The following is a 14516-nucleotide window of genomic DNA, read 5'->3' as shown; positions in this document are numbered from 1 at the left end:
CCTAGTGGGGTGGGGTTTTTTCCCCATTCCAGAGGGTTTAGGCTACCTAATGGCTCATTACAAGCATCAGCAGAAAATTTAAACCTGAAGAGTCAACAGTTGACAGTTGGGGAAGATAAGGCCCGAGCCTCCTGATCACATCCACTTCCCCACCACTGCTCTGCACTGACTGGCAGATGTTCTCCAGGGATTCACAATGGGCTCTTTCCTGATCCCACCTGGAGATACTACAGGGAGAACATGGAGCCTCTTAGGTGTGAAGCAGGTGTTCTACCACGGAGGGCAGCATTCTAATACATGCACTAAACCTTTATTCCAACAAGTAGGGACTGATATCAGTGTATATTTCAAAAATTCTTTCCAATTGTGCTTAGTCTCAAGGTGTCAGTCTTTCAGTAACTGTGACATGTCAGGTTGCTTTCAGGATGCAGATTTAGTGTTTTGGAACACTTAAATGTAGAGCTGGTCTTCCTAACTGTGTTATGGCCAGTGGGGTGGCATTCAATTTAGTCATGGTAATTAATTTCAATACTTCTCTGAGCAAAATTTAGTTCAATCGAAGATCATGTTTCAGAAAAATGTCATTAAAATAGTTTGCACATCATCAATACAATACCACAGGTGCTAGCAAGGAACTTATCTCCACTCTACCCTGCATGATATTTGGGAAGATCAGATATACCTTCCAATATACATTACTGTGCAAAATTAGGGGCAAGTCATTTCCCTTCTCCATGACTACTATTTGTGATGAGAAGTCCACTTATGTTTCGACGCCTCCATTAAAGGCACTTCTGGGTTTGCAGGCAGACTGCTCGCTCTGAGCATCCTGATTGCTGTGAGGAAGCGGGAAGGGTGCTCAGGCAAAGCACCTCCTCAAAAAAGTCCGAAGGAAAAGTTTGGGTTCCAAAGGGTCCAGCAGTGTCAAAGGACACTCTCTAGGAGCTCCCAAACTTCCAAGGGAGCCAGGGGAGATCCAAGATTGAGCACAGACACACAGCGCGATCGAGACCCACAGCAAACTGCCTTAAGGGCCTCCAAAACCTCCCCCCCCTCCAGCTGTGGGTATTTATCTGCATGGAAAAAATCTGCAGGGACTAAATTAAGTATGAGAAAAATACTGGCTAATGGTTATTTTTGACAAGCATTCCAGGCGATGAGCTGAGTTTAATCTGTGATTTGCCTAAAGCACTGGATGCAGAATTTTTAGACTTTATAAATATTTTCTAACAAGAGAGCCAAACTGGAAAGAATTCTAAATATTGTGGAGGGAAAGAGAAGAAAGCGGGATGTTGACATTGTGTGTGTTTTTAATATATATTCTAAGGACTATTTTTTATTTCCTTTGCTCCTTTTTTACAATTTAAAAGACACTGACACTGTGGGATTGAATTGAATTTTGTCTGTTTTTTGCCATCAAGATAGATGGTTAATTTATCTTTTCTATTATTTATTTGGATCTGATGGGGACTAGATATAAACTGGAGCAGGTGTAATTTACTTTTATTTATATATGGATTAAGAGGTGGGCTTTTGGAAGAAACTGAAGAAAAGGGAAAAGGAGATTTAGTTTGAAAGACCCCAGAATTAACATAAATAAATGGATAATTTCAGGGGCCTTTGAAGCGGCTGAAGAAAGAGTCACACAGCTGAGAGACATGGTTTTTTGTGACTTGTAAAACCTCTTTGCGTTTAGAAGGGGCAAAATTGGGTCTAAAGGCTTCCTTTTTTAATTTATCCACTTTTTGTAGCTTGGGAAGCTTTGTGAATAAGTTGTAGTGAAAGAGGGAAAACAGGAAATACCTCCACTAAAGATGCATGGGTTTAGATAATTATATGTGGTGCATAAATGTTATTTCCTGAGGGATTTCCGTACTTTGCATAGACAACTTAGTAATAGTGTTTGCATTTATAAACATAGGGATTTCTTTCCATGGTGAATTTTTCAAAGTAGTAGCAGTTTCACTCATCATCACAGACTCATAGTGCTGGTTTCTTCGAGGACTATTTCAGGATCCCAAACTCACTCATAATTCTGCATAAACTCAATTATCTCTTCATACAAGCGCTGTGGGGCATCAAGGCCCAAGAGGAAATCCATGTGTTCCCAGTCAGGAATAAACTTGTGGTAAAATAAGTTTGGGACCTGAGGCAGCAACCAGGCAACATCCTTTGGGGTTGAAAGCAAGTCGTTTCCACTGCTCCAGAGAGCTGTTGGAATAGTCATTTGTTTAATTTCATAGGAAGGTGCTGTTTCCTAAAAGAGAGGGGGAAATAACCATTTAAAAAATAGTTTGTAGCTTAGGACTCTGCAAAAACTTCCTGATCAAAACAAACACACATATAAGGGGAATATAAATTGAGCAGTGAATGTGCATAACAACTGGACAATTGTGCAGATTTACAAGGCATCATAGAGAATGTGCACATAATCAATGAAGAGGAAATTGTGCACATTTCCTGGTTAATATATATAAAGGCTCCAGCAGGCCTAGGGGAATGTGCATAGATTGACCTTTGTACATTGTAGGAATGAAAAATCACGGGAGACGAGAGAGGCAGGTGCAACATGAGGCGTCTGTCAGGGCGGGCCCTGGGAGCCTCTTTTATTGAATATTGCAAGCATTGCCACAGGTGGGCCTGTGGCTGATTGGTTGATACATACACAAAGAAACTTGTGATTGGTTAACATAAGTACAAGGCTGGGATTACATGTGAGAGGTGGGATTTACATATGATCATTTATCACTGATACATTAAAGGCTGAGAATCAGAGCTAGAACTAGACAGGCATGAAGCCTCCTAATTAAATTGTAACTAGAGATTAATATGGCACAAACAATTACTAATGATTGATCATAACATGAAACAATATAACAATCAAGTTCTGTAGATGTGGTCAGCTAGGCATGAAGAGCAGGTACAGTTTGTGCAGAGGCAGATTATAAGCAAGACTTCCCAGAATGCAAGAGAAAAGGAGCAAGGCTTCCCCATAATGCAGCAGTTATGGGCAGAAGGAGAACTAACAGTTATGTGCAGAAAGAGAACTAACAGTTATGTGCAGAAAGAGGACTTCCCTTTAGTACATTGTCTGGCCATTATGCATAATCTCCAAACACTGCCAAATTCCACCATAATTGCTCCCTCTAAACCTCCTTGCTCAAACTTCAACTCTCCACATGCCTTGACAGTCAGTGCAAGGGCTCCTAGGATTGCTTGGCATTGTTTTGTGCCTCTTTTTTTTACTTTCTTGGCTCTTTTATGGCCATTTTTGCATTTTTCTAGTGATGTCCAGGTTTGGTGCAATGTGCGTGTGCACAGTCACGAGTCAATGAAAAGTGCTTAAATTGGTCATTGCCTGTATTTGGAATTTAATCACAGTGGTACCTTGGTTTACGAACTTAATCCATTCCAGAAGTCCGTTCTTAAACCAAGGCGTGCTTTCCCATAGCAGCGGGGGACTCAATTTACCAATGGAACACACTCAACAGGAAGCGGAACATGTTCTTATTCCAAGGCAAACCAAAACACCTACTTCTGGGTTTGCAGCGTTCTTAATCCAAGTTGTTCACAAACTAAGCTGTTCTTAAACACTGCACATTCTTTTTATAAAAATAAATTAAAGTGAGAGACTGAACTTATACATAAATGATGCTGCATAACAAAATAGTCCACTGGAGAAGCATAGAACACCCAAATGCATTTTGCATTTCACTTATCCAGAAAGTCTGATTGAAGGACATTAAGAACATCTTATGCAGGCATTTAAATTATCTAAAGAATATGATGGAAGAAGTATAAAAACACCTCATGCACTGTACAAAAAGCTTCATTATATTCAGATTACTACATAGTTTTTCACATGGTGTGGTTATATTCTTTTGATATATGTTCAGTTTATGGAATTAAATATAGATTTTGCTAACATATTTATGGGCATCACAACCATTATGTTTTCTGTATGTACATATATGCAGCCTGGTTATAAACTTCATTTAAGTTTATAACTCTTGACGTTCTTGTTTTACATTGGAACTTCATATTATCCACCATGTGTTATACGAATAGCAGCTTTTCCCACCAGTAGCTATGGCTAAGCCTTACCAGTATCTACCCTCATATAAGCAGAGAGAGAGAGAGAGAGAAATGCAAATAATGAGAAATTCTTACCTGATTGTGGTGAGCCATGTTTTCTTCCTTGCTTCCCCAGTCAAAGCCTTTGAACTTCCCAATCTTCTTACACTGAAAAAGAGGTGTACCATATTTTGAAAAATCAAATGGGAATATGATGGTGGTGATGATGACAATGATGATGATGATGATGATGATGATGATGATAATAATAATAATAATAATAATAATAATAATAATAATAATAATAATTCTATACCACCCTTCATCCAAGGAACACAGTTCAGTTTACAACACAAAAGCACAAAAACACATAACATAAAAACAAAGGAACACACACACACACACGGTTTAAAAGGCCATCGGTGATGTAATTAGCCAAAAGCCTGGGAGAAGAGGGAAGTATTTGCCTGTTGCCTAAAGGTAAGTAATGAGCCGCCTAGGAGAAAGCATTCAACAAGTGTGGATTCATCACAAAAAAGGCCTGTTCTCATGTTGCCATCCTCCAGACTTTTTGTGGACGGGGCACATGACGAAGGGTCTCAGATGATGGTTTCAGGGTCTGGGTCCGTTCCTATGGGGAGAGGCAATCCTTGAGTATAGTGGTACTGAGTCACTTCAAGGCCTTATAGGTCAAAACCAGTACCATGAATTAGATCCAGAAACCTACTGGCAGCCATTGCAGTTGGGCCAGGATTGGTGTTATCTGCCCAAACTGTCTTGCCCCAGTGTGCAAACTGGCTGCTGAATTCTGCACCCACTGAAGTTTCTGAACTGTCTTCAAAGGCATCCCCAGGTGTAACATATTGCAGGATTGTAACCTATAGGTTACCACCATCATCATCTTTTAATTTGTATACCGTCTTTCTATCTTACAATACTCAAGGCAGTTTACAAGCTGAAGAAACAAAGAATGTATACATTCTAATGCAATGTAATAATGCAGTCTAATACATTCTAATTATACAATCTAATGCAATAAAAAAATGTGATAATAAAACATAACTTTAAAATACGCAACCTAAGTCAAATAAAGTAATATTCAATATTCATTAGAATAGTATAGAATAATATTAAATATCAGCATATAAAAATTAAACAGAAATCCACCCTTAACAATTACAATAAATAATTTCTAAACTATAATCAGTAAAACAACAGCAAGCCATAGTACATAAAATAGTACAATACAAGTTGAGAAGCAGAGACTGGAGGGTGGGGCAAGGCAGGTGGAAGGAGGCCTTGCCTGATGAAGTCTCTCCCGTCACAGTTCTTCCTCCAGGCACTGCTTCCTTATGAGGACTTCCAGGGCTGGGGGGGGGCAAGGCAGATGGAAGAAGACCAGAGCATAGACAACTGAAGTTAGGCTATCCCTGCCCAGATAGGGGCACAGCTGGGCCATCAGTTGAAGCTAATGGAAGACACTCCTCACCACCAAAACTACCAGAGCCTCATGTGACAGCAAAGGATCCAGAAGTACCCCTAAGTGATGTACTTGCTCCTTCAGTGGGAATGTATCCCATGCGGGATAAAATCGAACCTTAAGGAACCCCACATTGAAGGATCCACATGACCAAACAGCACTTCCCAAGCATCACCATGCAAGTAGGACCAGAACCACTGCAAAGCAGTGCTGCTTAGCCCCAACTCACAGAGCCGCTCCAAAAAGACACCATGGTCAAAGGTATCAAAAGTCATTGAGAGGTCCAGGAGAATTAATAGGGACACATTTCCAATGTCTAGCTCCAACAGAAGTCATCATATCAGGCAACCAAAGCAGCTTCTGTGCCAAAACTGGGCCTAAACCCCAACTGAAGTGGATCTAGAATATCCCCGGGGCATAAACAGGAATTGGTGAATGAATCAATAGTCATGCTGTAACTCAGGCCATGCAATAATGTTTAACCTCCTCCCTTTAGGGAGCAGAACAATGTTGTAAACGTCCAAAGAAAGATATGCAAAGCCATCGAAAAGCCACTGGTATCATTTCAGCTTTTGCAGTTTTTCTAGACTATTCATTCTTAACTGACTTGCTATAGTGAGAATGATGGAGAGATGTACTACCACTTAGGAGTTGTCTCATTTACACTTACTTGGAAGTAATTCTCATTTAACTTATGGGCTGCAAATTTCTTTTGTCATGTAATCTGAATTTTCCTTTCTGCTCCGGCAGCTAGATTACATGGATAAGTAGCTCGGGTAACCCCTTGTGCAGAAGTGAAATATATTGCAGAGATCAGGAACTTTCACTCCACAAGACAACCTTATTCTGCCAGGGGACCCAGGTTGGCCCACACACTTTCTCCAAAGACTCCCACCTACTAACCAGCTGAGATTGCAGCTCAGAGAGGCGTTTTCATTTAAATACTTGGGAAAACAAATCAGCAAGAGGTTTGCATCAGAATCTCCAACTAACACTAAAGGGAGGGACTTGCAACATGCTTTGAAATCCTCCATTGTTACATCAGGTAATTGACAGGTAGGCGGTCCCACCCTACTGTTAAATGTGACCTATGATAATAATAATAATATTTTATTTATATCCCACCCTCTTCAGGCACTGGGAAAGGTCTACTCGCAAGCCAGGAGTACTCTCGGGATACTCCCCATTTCTGAGATCCACTTGCGGGTTCCTTGGGTCATGGCCACACTCAAATAGAGCATGCATAAATGTGGAGTTACCTGTACCAAACCCTTTAATATGGGCCCTGAATGCAAACATAGGTATGAGGGTTGTTCTTATACCAGCACCCCTTTGTTCGTTACCCACAGCAGATACTTTCTGCTGGCACCCAGGACACAGCAAGATGGGGAAATGGGCACCTCATTTTTTACTACAAAATACTGATAGTCCTGAGTACAGAGTAGTTAATACAACACCCTGATACCAAGTTGCAGCATTAGCTAGTTTAGGTGTCCAAGAGAATGACAAATGGTCTCAGGTCAAATGATGGGTACAAAATGCTTAATTTGATCGTGTTGTCAGAAATCTGAAGGAGCTTAGTTGCTATCGGGTTGGGAAAATAATTCACGGTGACTAGTGGTGCCAATCCAAAGAATATTTTTATCTTATGGGTGAGTTGTAGCATGCTTGAAAATGCAATGAATGCTATGAAACACAATGGAAGATAGAAACAGAAATAGAAGAAAAATGAATCTAACAACCAATGTAGTCTTGATAAATACTGAAGAATACAAAATTAGCTCACAAAAATAGTAAAGTCCACAGTTACAGATAGGTAGCCGTGTTGGTCTGCCATAGTCAAAATAAAAAAATTCCTTCCAGTAGCACCTTAAAGACCAACTAAGTTAGTTCTTGGTATGAGCTTTCGTGTGCATGCACACTTCTTCAGATACACACGAAAGCTCATACCAAGAACTAACTTAATTGGTCTTTAAGGTGCTACTGGAAGGAATTTTTTTATTTTGAGTAAAGTCCACAGTATTGTAAGGCCTGTGAAGAAGTGTTTGCCATCACGGGCACATGATGGCCATGACCAGTACAGGGAGTGCCTAAAGAATGGACACCGAGACTGGTACTGGGTTGAATTAAACCACAACTTTATTGATTACTGTATAGGAAAGAGTAGGTATGGCCAAGGCACTGGGCAAGTATCCAGCATAAAGGCAGGCTGCCCGCTATCTGATAGGAACCTGGTCAGGTGGATCTTGCGCTGAGTCACCCCTGCCATGGACTGGGTTCCACAACCCAACACAGGCTTGGGAGAAGTGTATTGGCCCATCAGTCCCCCATGGACTTCAACCTCCTGGACCCCTCAAACAAGGTACCCACACTCAGCCTACACTTTTCTCCCTTCTCTTGGGGGTCTTAATGCAATACTTCCAGGGGTTGTTAAACTACAGCTTCCTGACTAGGAAACTCAGGTAAACCAAAGCAAACAGAAAACACAGTTAATGTGTATAGGGATTATTATACTCCATATACCACTTTTTGTCAGTCCATAGCAGCTTTGAAACATTACTTTTATGGGAAACATTACTAAGTAGGAATATGTAGGAAACTTACACAGAGATTGTTATTCATGATGCTTCTCCATAGGTTTCCATAGGCTCCAAGTGAAATCTCTGTACCATAAACAAGATCTGTATTGAAATTAATATATAACACCAACCACAGAAATAAATGTGTAGCTATTACAATGGCCAACGTGTGTTTAAGAAGCCTTCAAACCTACCCATTGTGGTGCCCTGGGAATGACCAACATAAAATATTTTCTCCTGTCTGGTTTTGCTCAGGATAAAATTTATAGAAGCTGGAAGGTCGTATTTAGCCATTTCATCATAACTGCAAAGGAAAAGGAATATTTACAGACTTGAATATGCAGTGAAATCTGCATTGTGTAAGCTGAGCATGCCATGTTCTCCACCCAGCGCAATACAAGAACAGATTTGGATCTGGCACACAAGAGGTCACCTCCTCCATGTACTCATCAACTACCAATTTCATAAACATTTGTGAAACATAGTAATTATGATTAAGCAATTACTTATCTTCCTTTTTAAAGCTTTTTAAAATGCCAGTTTCACAAGTAACAGTATTTATGATGTGAGCTTCCCCTCCCTTCCCCCCTCCACATGTTTGGCCTAGTAAGTTTACTGGGAATCAGCAGGAATCACACTTGGTCCTCCCACATAAAATCTAATGGCACCCAAAGTTAACCTGATCTGTTGGAGGAGGAGGAGGAGGAGGAGGAGGAGGAGGAGGAGAAGAAGAAGAAGAAGAAGAAGAAGAAGAAGAAGAAGAAGAAGAAGAAGAAGAAGAAAAGTTTGGATGTGGTATCCCGCTTTATCACTACCCTAATGAGTCTCAAAGCGGCTAACGTCTGCAGAGCTCACCAAAGTCATATTTCATCCCTTTATGCTGGGGTTATCCAGCTTCATTTTGCTGTTGACACCCATCTGTCTCAGAAGACAATTAAAGAGTGTGCCTTGCGCTGTGAAGTCAAAGCGTTACAATGCCTGCTGTGGATGCAGAATCTGATACATATATCTTGTTGCTGCTGGGGCATCAGGTTGTACTGATGCAGCTATACCATGGCACTTCTTCTTTCTATGCTCCTTCAGTGGTCATTCCTCCTCTAGTCATTGCTGTGGATGCATGACCTGAATGACTGTCTGCAAGGGATTCCCACACAGTGGGTTTAACACTGCCAGCCTTCATTGTCACATTTGCAGGCAACTTTGTAATGCAGAGTTGGTCTGCCAAGGGGCCTGCTGAAGCCAACTCACTGTAGAACACATCTTTTGGGAATCCTGCCATCTTCCATTCTTCATAAGAGCATATAATTCTTCACTTGAAGAATGTATGCTATTTGTTTGAAACAACTACCAATTATATTTATTTGGAAATTTATTTTTATACCTGCATATCCTGTATTTTCAGGGCACTGTTCAATGTTGAAACAGAAGAGAAAGAGGATGGCAGATTAATCATCCTAAAAGGAAGACTAGGAACCAGAAACACATAATGAAGTTTAGAAAGCTCCCTCTACCTGAATCGCCAGAATTCTTCTTGCTCCACAGTATAGTTGATGTGTTTCATGGACCAGGTGTTCCCTCTACTGTTTCCTAGCCAAACATCATAGCCAGCATCAGCCAGTATGAAGTCCAGGCTGTTGTTGTCCAGATTTGCCACCCAGTTACTGCCAGAGCAAAACAAGCCATGTTGCACAAACACTACAGGCTTCGGATCTGAAATGGAAGTCGTTTAAGTATAGTTATAAGACGTAACTTCTGTGTTTCTTTCCAACAAGACAGTGATCCATCAGAACCTTGAATGGCATCGTTATCATTCCATATTGCAAGTAGCAGCCAGTGAAGTGGTGCAGGCAGGCCACTGTTGCTCTCGTGGCTTCCCAAACTGGGTTGCTGGTGCTTACGGAGAGGGAGAGGGAAGGAAGCAGTGCATATTGGCACAGCCAATCCAATTCTCCCACCTCTGCATGCCATACCAAGACAAGCTCCCCCAACCTTGCACCTCCCCTCTTCCTCTCAATGAGCTCCAGTGAAGTGAAGTGTTGGGAAATCAGGAAAGCAATGATACCCCCACACATGCCACTTCACTGGAAGCTACTGCATATCACCTACTATAAACTTGGGGCACAGGAACACAGAGCTTGCATGGCTAGCAATTTCACATGCCTGAAATTTGAGTGTGGAAGGAATTACTCCAGAATGCAATATGAAAATCAAGTCAGAGGTCCCCTCCCTCCAAAGAAATGTTTTATTGTTTTTACTTATTTGTACAAGACGTAGCAGTCAATATGGAACCATTCCAGCAACCTGCCACAGAAGCACCAAATGTCTATTCAACTGCATTTAACTATTATGCTGCTGGAGGAGACTCTTGAGAGTCCCATGGACTGCAAGATCAAACCTATCCATTCTGAAGGAAATCAGCCCTGAGTGCTCACTGGAAGGACAGATCCTGAAGCTGAGGCTACAATACTTTGGCCACCTCATGAGAGGAGAAGACTACCTGGAAAAGACCCTGATGCTGGTAAAGATTGAGGGCACAAGGAGAAGGGGACGACAGAGGACAAGATAGTTGGGCAGTGTTCTCGAAGCTACCAACATGAGTTTGACCAAACTGTGGGAAGCAGTGGTAGACAGGAGTGCCTGGCATGCTCTGGTCCATGGGGTCATGAAGAGTCAGACACGACTAAGTGACTAAACAACAACATTAAGTTATTTCAATTTTTAAACTAATGTATCATTCCACAAACAGTCATGTGTTCTCCAATTCCTATAACCGTGTTCTATCAATGTTGCGTATTTTTTTAAAAAAACTATACCAGGTTGATTGAAACATAGTTGTTTTCTTCTCTAAGTGGTAAGATCCAGATTTCAAAGCAAGTCTGCCTTTAGAGACTTCCAATACCTTGCAATAGCAAGCCACGCTGTGGTCATCAGATCACTAATGAGATATTTGTGGGAAAGTTGTTGAACAATTTCTGACTAATATGATAGAAGTGCTATTTTAGGATTCAAAGTGATACGTTGTTTTGTGATAAGGTTTGCTTCATGAAAAACTTCTTTCCCAAACAAAAAAAAACTTGGGAGTATTGCTACCACATGTGCATAAATCAACCAGTGGCAATACAAATTCTTGAACACATAACTAATACGTTTTTAGTCAGTTTACTCAATAATAATGAGTATACATTTGAGTGCATTTCCCTGGAATCTTACATAAACATCTTTAAAGGGAGTTTTATCCAGATTCTGTTACATAAAGTATCATCTAATGGCTCACCGAAATCTTTTTTGCATCGTGCCGTTAGAGTTATGAGGGGTGGAAGCATTTGAGAGTTTAATACTTTATAGATTTGAGAAACAAGTGGATTATAAGTAGACAGTAGCAAGACTGGGGTATTTTTAAGAATCAACATATAACATCAATTCAATGTTCCTCTCATTTGACTAGAAGTGTGAGGAACCAGAGCACCAGCCTTGAAATCATACACTTTTTCTTTTCTCCCTTTGGTACCATTTACTGCTTCTTAATTAGAGCAGACCAAATATGTAGGCTACATTGCAGTGGATGATAAGGTTCATGATTATTTGTTCAGCTTCACTCCCTCTTTCATCTTATAATTGATACTTGACACTGGAAGCAGGAGACTCAGTCCAGGGGCCCGTACTTCATTGCACCACCTTTACTCCTGTCACCCTCTACTCGGCCTCAGGTTGTCTATCTCATTTCACTCCTTACTCCTCAAGAAAAGCTGAATACAACACACACAAAGGGATTGGGCAACCAAACTGGCAGTGCCTCCATCTCCACAGTGAACTAGGTTCTCACTCCTTTTTTAAAAAATAAAACAGTGACCCTCTATGAATGGCTGAAGCAGATATATCCGTGATGAATACAAAAACACTATTTTGAAACTAAATCAACTCCCACAAAAAACTAAAATAGATAAAAAATATCACAACAATTCATATGACTTCCAGTCAACGTGGACTGTGAACCACTTACTCTAGCTTCCCCTTCTCCTTGTCTCCATACTTTTCCATTTCTCTAATAGCTCAGGAAAAGAGTAAAATATGCTTGACCTCATCAATTTATAAGGCCTATCTCTTTCAAATTTATAGGAAAAATAGAACAAAGACACACTCAGATATTATAAGAATAGTCACACATTACCAAACAAATTCACTATGTGTTCTTGCAATAAGTCAAACTTTTGCAAAGCAAGAAATTGTCGTATTATAATTATAATGAAAAATCCCAACACTATTGAGAGTTTGTATCTATGCATACATACAAATTATAACTCCAAACACAAACTCACCCTTGTTTGACTGATTTCTTTTCCCATGAGGAATTCTGTTAATACTCAGGATAAACCCATCATCTGTCACCACTTCATATTCCTCACTGGGATAGCCTCTGAAAGAAATAATTTCGCTCTGCGAGGCCGAGAGGGTTTGGTTGAGAAGGTTATAAAGTGACTAAAAAATGCCTAAACACTTATTTTCACAGAAAACAATTTGTAACTAGAGTACGCAGATAAGTGAAAAGCCAGTTAAAGTAGTAAGATTGTGAATGTGCCAAATACAATCAGTTGTTTGCCAGTTCAAAAGAAATCTAAGAATTGATTTCCTGCCTCCCTCTGGCGTAATTAGAAATGAAGGGAGCCTTCTGTTGCTGAGGGTCTTGGTGTACCACTTAAATATTTTTCTTCTTGCAGTTGAAGAGCAATTATAATGAACTCTGCAAGATGCTAAAGTTGCCACTGTTGGAGCAACTAAATGAAGCTCACAGAACATTGGCGTTCAGTGAAGCACAAGCTGGGAACTACTTTAGGCTGCTTATTCTTTTAAAGAAAATGTTGTAAGCTATGCTGAGCAATGATGCATTGGCAAGACAAAGTATGTATTCAAAATAAAATAATAATAAATATTTTCTTGCCCCCTAAAATCCCAGCAGCCCATTAAAAAAATGAACTTCAGTTATATGGAGTATAGCACCATTAAGCATCACTTACTGCCAAATATTCCTTGAGGTAAGAAGACAGGAAAGAAAAGGTTAATGACTTACAATATTCATTGTAGCTTCTGGATTTACTTTTCTTCTTTTAAACAATATTTCTGAAGTAAGGAGGACTAGGACAAGGCCTGTCCCCAATATGAAGAGCCACATCCTTGACTTGCCTGGAAACAAATCCATATTCCAGCACAGCTGTACAAGACTACTCCTCCACAAAACTGGATTAAAGCAGCCATCAGTGTACTGAACGCCACTTCATAATCCACAGAAGGAAATGGCAGGTAAAATGGCTTAAATAGCTAGCCATTGTTTGTCAACACCTACCAGGAAGCGGGGGGTGGGATTCAATGTAATGATATGGTTGGCTTGGCCTTGCCCAACTCCCAGTATAAGCCTATGGAACCACTGAATTTCATGTGACATTCTTCCAGGCAAGCATGGGTGCCAACCTGGGAAAAAATATTTAGGGGCCCATGTATGCCCCAACCCACATAATTGATCGCAAGATGCAACACATGCACATCATTTGAATGGCCATGGCCATCAACTTTGGAGGGGCCCAGCCCCCTAAAATATTTTATAGGGGGACAAAGGGAGCTTGGCCCTCTAGGAGTAGACTCCTGTGCAAGCAAGCATAGATAGGACTGCAAGCTCAGTTTTTAAAAATAGGTTAGTCAAGGTGTAAAAACTAGTTTAGCATAGCAGCTGAGAGTACCAAGCATCAATCAGTCAGCAGCTGCAGTGGCAGACCTTGGCATCTCAAACTTCAGTGCTGCCCTGTGCAATGCTGAAACTGAGTGCACACACATGTCGTCTCTTGCCTTCCATTGGATGTTGTTGTTGCAGTACACCAGAAGCTCGGTGCCCAGTGCAACTAAACCCTTTTGCACTCACCTAGGCACATTGTTGGGGGGGACGCAGGTGGCACTGTGGTCGAAACCACAGAGCCTAGGGCTTCCTGATCCGAAGGTATGTGGTTTGAATCCCCACAACGGGGTGAGCTCCTGTTGCTCGGTCCCTGCTCCTGCCAACCTAGCAGTTTTAAAGCACGTCAATGTGCAAGTAGATAAATAGGTACCACTCTGGTGGGAAGGTAAATGGTGTTTCCATGCACTGCTCTGGTTCACCAGAAGCAGCTTAGTCATGCTGGCCACATGACCTGGAAGCTGTCTGCAGACAAACGCCAGCTCCCTCGGCCAGTAAAGTGAGATGAGCGCCACAACCCCAGAGTCATCCGCAACTGGACTTAACGGTCAGGGGTTCCTTTACCTTTAGCTTTAGGCACATTGTTATCCTTCTAGTCACAGGCATCTGAAGTTTATACTGGCCAACATATTGGGTGAATGAAAAGGGACACTTTGAATATTCC

At 41.0% G+C, this 14516-nt stretch overlaps 2 protein-coding genes across 4 annotated transcripts in view; both read right to left on the bottom strand.

Annotated features, from left to right (window-relative positions):
* The window catches only part of LOC309532153 (putative lysosomal acid lipase/cholesteryl ester hydrolase), a 55507-nt gene extending 42166 nt beyond the window's left edge, over positions 1–13341 (bottom strand). The window contains exons 1-3 of one of the 2 annotated variants that reach the window (XM_082222168.1): positions 13199–13341; positions 12450–12567; positions 9645–9843 (exon numbers count right to left, since the gene is read on the bottom strand). In XM_082222168.1, the coding sequence (XP_082078294.1) occupies positions 9645–9843; positions 12450–12567; positions 13199–13327 (446 nt within the window). In that variant the 5' untranslated portion in view covers positions 13328–13341. The remainder of the gene's footprint in view (positions 1–9644; positions 9844–12449; positions 12568–13198) is intronic. The other variant, XM_082222169.1, reaches the window with a different exon arrangement.
* On the bottom strand, positions 2024–6467 carry LOC309532187 (putative lysosomal acid lipase/cholesteryl ester hydrolase; the record flags this gene model as incomplete). Of its 2 annotated transcripts, none has more annotated exons than XM_082222247.1 (3): positions 5784–5822; positions 4171–4242; positions 2024–2257 (listed from the first exon to the last, which is right to left on the bottom strand). In XM_082222247.1, exons 1-3 carry the CDS (start codon positions 5805–5807, stop codon positions 2024–2026), a joined length of 330 nt encoding a protein of 109 aa, XP_082078373.1. In that variant the 5' UTR covers positions 5808–5822. The 2 variants fall into 2 exon arrangements, 1 of the variants encoding a protein (XP_082078373.1); XR_014219609.1 differs by lacking the exon at positions 5784–5822 and adding an exon at positions 6225–6467 and having other exon boundaries at positions 2126–2257.
* Positions 13342–14516: the final 1175 nt, after the last annotated feature.

The sequence above is a fragment of the Podarcis vaucheri genome (assembly GCF_965113315.1).
Source record: "Podarcis vaucheri genome assembly, chromosome: 5".
NCBI classification, from domain to species: domain Eukaryota; kingdom Metazoa; phylum Chordata; class Lepidosauria; order Squamata; family Lacertidae; genus Podarcis; species Podarcis vaucheri.
Note: the sequence above shows the minus strand (reverse complement) of the source record. Positions and strands in the feature narration are given on the sequence as shown.